We start from the raw sequence: 9,756 nt of genomic DNA, 5'->3' as shown, positions 1-9,756 counted from the left end.
ATGGAAGGCAGTTTGCATATGGAGACTTGATTAGTGCCAAGGCAGCCCCAGTGTTTCATATGTGTAGATGATGGTGGGTAACAGAGTAGGAAACCCATCTGCCCCCCAGGACGGCTGCAGGTTAACACTGGAGACATGGCTGCCTCTTCATCATCTTTCCAACAGCCGCTTACCTCAGACTCAAAAAAAGAAAACTCTGACATCTTAATTTTAATGTGGACATTTGACCCAGTGCTTGAGATAAATATAACCCTGTATAGTACGGAGAAGGTTTAATGGGAAATGGTTGGCATTCTTTCTTGATAAAGGCATGGGGAGAGGAGAGGGAGGGAGGGGAAGGGGGAGGGAGGCAAGGAGGGAAGCAAGGAGAGAGAGAGAGAGAGAGAGAGAGAGAGAGAGAGAGAGAGAGAGAGAGAGAGAGAGAGAGAGAGATCGGCAAGCAGCAGTCAGCACAGAGCAGAGCTGGGAAAGCACCAGCAGCTTTGCCCACTAACTTGACGTTTACCAGACCTGGCCAGCATGGTCGTCCTGACTCCAATGACTTTGGGAATTTATCTCCAGCTCTTCTTCTGCTCCGTCGTGTCTCAGGCGGCTTTCATCAGCAGTGTCCTTCCAGTCTCGGCAGGTAACTGATGACCACAAGGTCCCTCGCTTCCGTCTAGCTGGGGCAGAAAGGTGGGGGGCGGGGGTGGTCGAGACTGTCTGGCAGTATGTCCTGGTACTTTTGACATTCTGCTCTTAGCAGAGGAAGGCTCGGGGGGGAGAAGATGGTCACCCAGGATGTTTCCTGCCACCCGAGCTTGTCTCTGAGGCCCTTCTGCTACTCAGCTGCTCAAAGCCAGACTCTAAACCGTGGCTTCTGTGTCCCCATCTCTCCTGCGGGTTCGTTGAGGGTCTGTTTGGGAGCCTGGGAGAGAGAAGTACAGTGTCTGGAGGAGTGAGTCCCAGGCGTTTCTGTAAGGCTGTCTCTGACCTCCTCGCAGTGGGGCTTGCCTCATGCTGGAGAGCAAACACCTGTCTGCCAACCCTGCTGAAGGGCAGGGGCTCCTGCTGGCCCCTTACTCCCTTGCTGGCTCAGGACGAGCCGTCTGTCTCCTCAGCCCTGGCTGCTCTCCTGTTGGGCTTTCTTCTCTTCATCTTCGACAACTCATCTAGAGGTGCCAGGAGTGGTTAGGGCTTCCAGAGGGTCTGAGGGCCTGGAGCCAGATGTGTCTTGCTGATGTGCAGGGCCGGGGAGGGAACTGGCTTGGTCGGCCAGCCTGGCAACCTCTGCTGCAGGAATTAGGCTGTTGCCTTTGCCCTCCCTGGTTTGGTGCAGGGGAAGTGTTGGCATAGCCCTTTCCAAGCTTTCTGAGGAATTCTGAGATCCCAAGGCTTGCTGCTCCTCTCCCCCCCAGCCCCCTCATTCACCTCAGCCACTGCTCCAAGGCACCTCTTAGTCAAGCCTTGTTTTCTAAGCACCGCAGTCGGCTCTGTGTCGTTGCCTGTGAAACGCAGGGAGGACATTCCTCTGGACCCACCCCCAGCCTCTCTCCATTCATAAAAACAGCTCATGGTCAAACTCTGCAGGCCCTAAGCGAGTGACAGGGAGATCGCTGTGAGGCTAATTATAAAAGTGTGAGAAACAGAAGCGGGAAGACACGGGAGAGGGCCAAGAGAATAGCGGGGGAGGAGGGAGGCAGAAGAAGCAGGTGGCTGGGCCACCAAGAGCGTGTGTCAGCGTGCGTCTTCCAAGTTCGTCTGGTCTGTGGAGCACTCTTTTCCTACCCACTGGAAAGCTTGACAGCCAAGTGTGGCGACACCTCCTATGACAGCACCCGAGAAGCAGAGGCAGGGGAATAGTGCGTTCAAGACTGGCCTGGACCACATAGTGAGACCATGTTTCAAGAATCCTGCGAGGACTCAGTGGCTAATTTGGCCCGACCTAGTGTTTGTTTCTTTGTTGCATTTGGGCTGCAGATTTCTTTGAGAGTCTGCTGAGGACTTAGGAACTAGGGACACCCGTTTCTCTGGTTTCAGCTCCACCTCTGATGTGCCGTCTGACTTCTGGGGGACAGCCGGGTGTAGATGGTGGGCACCAAGGGGGCAGGGACTGTGCCATCTTGTGCGTCCATAATCACAAATATTTCCAGGATCTGTAGATGCTCAGTAGCTACTTGTTGAGTGAAAGAACAAAAAACCCCTTGTCTGTAGGCTGGGGGGGGGGTCATACACATTTTAAAATTATCTAAGTTATGTAGAAGCCAAGGCCACCAAGTCCTTGGTAAAGCCAGACAGAAAAGAGGCTGTAATTTCTGAGAACAACTTACTTAGGAGGGAACGAACCCGCGCAGTGTAGACATCCCTTAGGGAAGGGTTTTAAAGGTTGTGCCGGTCGGAACACAACAGTGACAAGGTGTAGCTTGGGTGCTGGAAACGTAAACACTTGAGTGAAGGGCTCACTTTCGGGGGAGTCGGGTCAGGGACACCTGCCATGTGGAGGGGCACGGGCTTTGTGACTGCAAGAAGACTTTACCATCCTGTGCAGGGACAAGAAGTGAGCGAATGGACCCCCAGGAGCCTTGAGGCCTCGAGGGAGGCGGGAGGGACGGCCAGGCATAAGTGATGTCACTCAGGGACCCAGAGCAGGGAGAGGAAAGTCCCCCACCTCTGTCTCCTCCCATTCTGACCCCCACTGCCCAAACCCCACCCCAAGCAGAGGTCTAAGAAAGGAGCTCCTTCGTGCAGACGGTGGGGTCAGTGTATGGGGCCCAGGCGCCCGCAAGGGAAACATGGACCAAGTTCCCCACCATGCACAGGCTCGTCTGCCTGCCTTTCCTTTCCTGAATCCCTCCTCCCTTTCCCTCTCTGCCCATGCTCTTTTCTTCCTATCCATGGCACTAGGGATTGAACCCAGGGCCTTGAACGAGCTGGGCAAGCTCTCCCGGCAGAGCGACCCCCTAGCCCCTCAGGTCCTTGCTAGCCCTGGGTGTTGTGACTGGGAACGTAGGCTTCAGACACTTGGCCAAACGATGAGGTCAACCAGGGACATTGTTACCAGTCTAGCACAAGTGTCTGCTGTCCCCTGCGGGAGTCACTTCAGTTTGTCCCCCTCCTTTGGTTTACACGGCTTCCCAGAGCACCGTTTTGGAATTAGTTCAGGTCTCCTAGTGAAACTGTTCCCCGAGTCAGGCCGACCGGGGAACTTTCAAATACCCACCCACAATCTGACTTGACCTGACACTCTCTGCCCGAGCTTTGTACTTCTGAGGACGGTAAGCTGGGTGGATGCTGAAGTGGGTGAGAGCCTCTGGGGAAAACGGTTTCTCTTGGCCACTGTGTCTTAGGAGACTCTGCTGTGTGCCGGCAGCGTGTGAAGCGCTTCAGGGTTTCTCAGGGGCTGGTAGAGTGCAGCCTGTGTTCTAGGGGCTGCGTGGAAGCACCGGCTGGCTCAGAGTTCTTCAGGTCTGTGAGGGAGGAAGGTCCTCCTGCAGAAAGCGCTCACCCTCACGTGGGGGGCAGCCTTCCTTCTCTTCAGGAAGGGCCTCCGCCTGAACCGCACAATAGCCTCAGCTCTCTGAATCAGGTGTGCATTACCCGACAGCCCCCACCGGGCCGCAGGGAAGAACCAAGCAGGAAGCAGAGAGACCACAGTTGTGAGTAACCCAGCTCCTGAGCTCGGGTGTTTGACACACGCTATCGCAGGTTCCTGTCCCAGTCTGTTATGTCCGAGCATCATTCTCCCAGGCTCACACGCTGCCTCTGGTAGAGGCAGTGACAACAGGCAGACCATTTCTCCTTTTCATTTTCACTTATTAATGTGTGATGGTAAGGGGTCCACGTGGTCCTAGGACAACTTACAGGAGTTGGTTCTCTCCTTCTCCAAAGGTCCAGGGATGGAGCTCAGTGTCCCAGACTTCATGGCAGGCGCCCTTCCCTGCAAACCACCCAGGTAGCCCCACAGGGGGACTCGGCAAGTCCGATTGCAATGAGCTGAGTGTGACGTGCACACCTGCGGTCTCACGCTCTGGCACCCAGCCGCAGGAGAAGCCCAAGGCCAAGGCAGCTTGGGCCAGGCTGGAGGACTGAAACGAAAAGCGGCAAACATCCAGGGGTGATCTTAAAACCACAAAGAGTGGGGGCGGAGTGAGGCGTACAGCCCCTGGGATGACCCTGCTGTAGCGCAAGGGCTGGTTTCCATGGCGGCGATTGGGGGGGGTGTCCAGTGAACACAGAGGAACCGAGTTCCCTCATTGTTCTTCCTTCCAAAAGCAGACAGGTGACAGACACATCTCAGAACAATTTCTGTTGTAAACGCCAGGAGCCTGGAGGGTGCTGCCTTCGCCATTTGCTGGTTAATAAGCTACCACCCGAAACTTAAAACTATAAGTGTTTATCACTGAAGTTCACGTTTTGTGGGTCACCCGAGGGTCGTCTCATCTGGCGAGGTTTGGGCTGGCCCTGGCTGGGCTCTGTTTGTGTCTGTAGACTGACTTGGTGCTGGTGTCCACCTATAGGTAGAGCTCAATAGTTGTGGCTTACAGAAGGATAAGGCACAGGCCCAAAGGTAATCTTTCCAGAGGCACAGACCTCTCCTAAGATGTATGCGGTATTCACACACAGCCTAGGGCGGGGGTTATGGAGCAATGCTCTTGTTTCTTTGAAGAAGATGCAGAGGCACAGAGAGTTTAACCAAACAGCATACTCCAGGCCACACAGCTGGGCTGTAGGAGAGCTGGAGACTGGAATCCTGCCTCTAGGTCCAGGGCTTTTATCAATGTAGACCAAGCCTGCTTCTGGCCTGCAAGCGGCCTCTGCAGGACAGCAAGGCTGCCCCCAACCCCACCCGTGGAGACTCCACTCTCTAGTCTTCATTGTCCCTGCTCTGTCCTCAGGGTCTCAGTGTTGACGGTTCTCACTAACGATTGAACACTGGTTTTAGCTATTGCTGGCTTTTGATCTTGTTGTGTTGTCCTCTTGGCCTTGAACTCGCTACGTAGGTTGGAGTGGCCTAGCTATCACGATCTTTCTTAACCTTGCCCCACAAGTGCTAGGATTACAGACACGCATCTCTACACTCAGCTTGACCATCAATGCATTCACGACTTGCCCAGCCACTGATTTATCTCTCCGGTATTTCTATTTTAGTGTGTGTGTGTGTGACTAAAAAAAATCAGACCCAAAGGCCGTGTTAGGGAGATGAGTTTGAATCAGGCTGTTTTGGAGGATGGGACCTTCCTATAACCAAGACAATCCCACAACTACGTTAGGTCTCATGAATCATCCTACCCTGTCTGCCTGCACGAACACACACACACACACACACACACACACACACACACACACACACACACACGCTCCTCTTCCATAAAGGATTTCCCAGGCAGGCGAGAGGACAGTCAGGAGCTCTCCAGGGCGTTTGTGGATCCACACGCCAGAATCCAGATCAGGGAAAAGATGCAAATCTAGTGCCACAGGTGAGGTCACTTGGAAGGCTGTGACTCTGTGCAGACGCTGGAATCCTCTGCTGCTGTATTTTGTGGCCTATGCGATGCCCAGCTACCCACTCTGCTGCCTGGAAGCCAGCCAGACCACCATTTGGGGACCATCCAGATCTCGGCACTAGATCATGGGTCATTCATTTGTGTCTGATGCCGATCAGCTATTGTCTAATGTCCCATGATGCTCTTGCAAGCCGTCTCCTCTCATTTAGCTCCCCATATTTCCCCTGGATAATAACATCAGAGAAGGTTCTTAACATACAGGGCTCTCTGGGGGGTCTCAGGCATCTGCCACCCCCATCGCATCCTCTACAGAAGCAGGAGCCGCTCCATCCTCAGCGCTACGAAAGCAGAAGTGGTTTGGGAGGTGGAAGGCTCCCCCTCGTCACCCTTCACCCCTCACCCCTCCACAGCACTTCCCCTCGTCACCCCTCACCCCTCCACAGCACTTCCCCTCGTCACCCCTCACCCCTCCACAGCACTTCCCCTCGTCACCCCTCACCCCTCCACACCACCCTTCAGCGTATCCAGGCTGCCCTCCTCTGAGGCATAACCTCACAGAAGCGGCGTCGTTCCTCTGGAGACAGACAGCCTCTGGCTTCTATGTGACCCACAAGAGGCAGGCGGCAAGCCTTCCTTACATGCTCCTGATGCTCACGAGTCCTGCCTGAGACTGTTGCCCCAGCCCCAGCCTCTCTGCCACGGAGCCGTGTGATAGCCGTGGGAGTGCCGCTCTCCACAGCATCCCCATGGTAAGAGGTTCTGGGTTTGAACCCTGACTGCCATGGCTATAAACTGGGTGGCCTCAAGCTCCTCGTCTGTTAAATGGGCAGAGCAGATACTCTGGGGGTATTGATTCATTTGACTAAATTTCAATGAGAGTCGACAAGTGGGTTTAACACAGAGACAGTTACCCTACCTACAGAGAACTCTGTCAGTCATCTCTGAGAACGTGTCCTAGCTGGCCTGCTGGTTGCTGCCTTCATGCTTGGAGCATGGAGAGAGCACGGAGCTGAGGGTCAGATTGCTTCAACTGCAAATGTTTAAAAAGTGGATGACTTTATACTTTATTTCTGGCATCTCTTGGAATGCTGACTGACTTGGTGGTCCTGATCCATCCTTTCGGGGTGGCATGTCACTGTGCGGAGAATCTGTTCCCCCTCACCCAGTGTCTACACACCCTGCTGCCTTACACCCGCTTCAGCCTTCTGATTATATATATCTACCTCTGTGAGCTACTCTGCGCATGTGACTCTAGGCCTCGGGGCCAGAAGCCCTGCTGGCTTGGCCTCTGTCTTTCCCTCCCTTCTCAACCTCCAGCATGACTTTCTAGGTTTCCAGAGTTCCGCATAGCTCAGTCTGGAGGGAGCACTCCACATCAGCAACCCTCATAACACAGTGCTGGAGGGAGCACTCCACATCAGCAACCCTCATAACACAGTGCTGGAGGGAGCACTCCACAGCAGTCCCTCATAACACAGTGCAGGTTTCCAGCCCAGCTAGAACCGCCTCAGTAGTTCAACAGAGGGCCGGCATCTGAACTGAACAGTCCAATGAGGTCCGGGTCTGTAGGCTGTGGATGACGTGTGGGCAGCCTTTCAAGTTCTCCTGGTGATCAGAAGGGTTAGCTGTGGCTAACCACTGCACAGCATCGGAGACAGTGAGGGCTTGCTAAAATGCAGATTCTTGGAGCCCACCTCAAGAGGTTTTGATTCCGAGGTTCTAGGACGGCCCAAGCATCTGCATCACTGCCGTGTTTCTGATGCTGCCAGGCCCGTGGTCCACATGAACTGCTCACGGCGGTTACTTCATTGGCTTCCTGTGGACATGGACCACACCCAACACTGGCACAGGACACCCCTATTCTCGTACAGCTTTCGAGGCCCAAAGTCTGAAATAATGCCGCCGGGGGATGGAGGGCCACGGGGGACTTGGTTCTCTCTCCTTCTCTGGATGGAGGCTGCATTTCTCAGGTTCCTTGGTTCCCAGCCTTCTTTCCTGTGTTCATATGCAGCCGTGCTACATCTCGCCTCACATGGGATCCTTTCCGGATCCCCTTCGTCAGTCTCTGCTGTTTGTGGTGCTGGGGCGTGAACCCAGGAGTTTGCACACTTTAGGCAAGCACTCTGACACGGAGCTACATGCCCCAGCCTCTGCCTCTGTAGTCTGCACTTAGGGACCTCCCAGATAACCCAGGATTGTCTCCTCCCTTCAAACATCTTAGCTGAACCCACAATGCCCCCGTTCCCACATAAGGTCCAAGCCCCAAAGCTCAGGGCCTAGATATCGATGGGTCACCCAGGGCGCCGCATTTGTCTTAAATGTTGAATCCTAGCACACTAAACGCAGCCGACAGGATGCGGGTGCGAGCCGTGTGTTATCTGGTGGGACAGGGAAGAAAGTGAAACTCCATGCGAGGTGTTTTTCTGAACTGGTCACCGCATTGGTCGCCGGACCTCAGTGCTGCTGGGGACCCCAGGAAGACAGGGAGGGCGCTGGGATAGGTACAAACCAAGTCTTGGGGACCAGACTTTGTTCACAATCATCACAGAGGCAACTTGGGAGTAGCATTTCTAGCATTGTGCTGCTGGGGTCAAGCTTAATATTTCTCATAGTTTTGTGACCTTAGGCAAATTGCCATCCACACGGAAAGTACCTCACACCGCAGGGCTGTGAATATGCCTGTCACACAACCCAGGACACACAAACATTCTTGACCTCGCTTCCAGAATCTCACTGTGTGTAGACACGCGCCAAAAGGTTATGGCTCACCCTACAGTTAATCCCAGAAAACCCCAAAATCCTGAATAACTGTGTGCTTAACACACTTAGGGAATCAGAGCAGGAAATTCCGGTTTCTATCACTTTGTTTGTCGAGCAGGCCCCGGAGAAGGGAGATGCTGGGCCACGGGGAGAACTCTGTCCTTCCCTGGCACCGGCTTCCCTGGTGTCACTGAAGAGAAACCGGACACGCTCCCACCCCTGAGCCCAAGCCTCTCCCCATTCAAAGCTTACTTATGTCCCCATGGCAACGAGGAAAACATGGGGAGTTGCTGTGGACAGCTGAGAGGGAGCACGTGGCCCGTGTCACCTCATGGCTAACTCTGGGGTGAGCGCTGAGAAGAGGAAGCAGAGAAGTACGGGAAGGCGGGACTTGTGCATGCGTGGATAAGCCCTTCCAGCCCCCGACGTGTGAACAGAGAGGACATGTGACGTGTGAACAGAGAGGACATGTGACATGTGAACACAGTGAGGACATGTGACGTGTGAACACAGTGAGGACATGTGACCTGTGAACAGTGAGGACATGTGACGTGTGAACAGTGAGGACATGTGACGTGTGAACACTGAGGACATGTGACGTGTGAACAGTGAGGACATGTGACCTGTGAACAGTAAGGACATGTGACGTGTGAACACAGGAGGACATGTGACGTGTGAACACAGTGAGGACATGTGACGTGTGAACACAGTGAGGACATGTGAGGTGTGAGCTCAGTGAGGACATGTGAGGTGTGAGCACAGTGAGGACATGTGACGTGTGAACACAGTGAGGACATGTGACGTGTGAACAGTGAGGACATGTGACATGTGAACACAGTGAGGACATGTGACATGTGAACACAGTGAGAACATGTGACATGTGAACACAGTGAGGACATGTGAACACAGTGAGGACATGTGACGTGTGAACACTGAGGACATGTGACATGTGAACAGTGAGGACATGTGACCTGTGAACAGTGAGGACATGTGACGTGTGAACACAGTGAGGACATGTGAGGTGTGAGCACAGTGAGGACATGTGACGTGTGAACACTGAGGACATGTGGCGTGTGAACAGTGAGGACATGTGACGTGTGAACACTGATGACATGTGACCTGTGAACAGTGAGGACATGTGACCTGTGAACAGTGAGGACATGTGACCTGTGAACAGTGAGGACATGTGACGTGTGAACACAGTGAGGACATGTGACGTGTGAACAGTGAGGACATGTGACGTGTGAACACAGTGAGGACATGTGACGTGTGAACAGTGAGGACATGTGACCTGTGAACAGTGAGGACATGTGACGTGTGAACACAGGAGGACATGTGACGTGTGAACAGTGAGGACATGTGACGTGTGAACACAGTGAGGACATGTGACGTGTGAACACAGTGAGGACATGTGACGTGTGAGCACTGAGGACATGTGACGTGTGAACACAGTGAGGACATGTGACGTGTGAACAGTGAGGACATGTGACGTGTGAACACTGAGGACATGTGA

General features: G+C 53.8%; 1 protein-coding gene across 1 annotated transcript in view; it reads left to right on the top strand.

Moving 5' to 3' along the window:
- Positions 1-441: 441 nt before the first annotated feature.
- The window catches only part of Colq (collagen like tail subunit of asymmetric acetylcholinesterase), a 55,153-nt gene continuing 45,838 nt past the window's right edge, over positions 442-9,756 (top strand). Inside the window, exon 1 of the mRNA XM_005077664.4 lies at positions 442-625. Coding sequence (XP_005077721.1) covers positions 520-625 — 106 coding nt within the window. The 5' untranslated portion in view covers positions 442-519. The remainder of the gene's footprint in view (positions 626-9,756) is intronic.

Source organism: Mesocricetus auratus, unplaced genomic scaffold (genome assembly GCF_017639785.1).
Source record: "Mesocricetus auratus isolate SY011 unplaced genomic scaffold, BCM_Maur_2.0 Super-Scaffold_100006, whole genome shotgun sequence".
NCBI lineage: Eukaryota > Metazoa > Chordata > Mammalia > Rodentia > Cricetidae > Mesocricetus > Mesocricetus auratus.
This window is presented reverse-complemented; position numbering and strand designations above follow the sequence as displayed.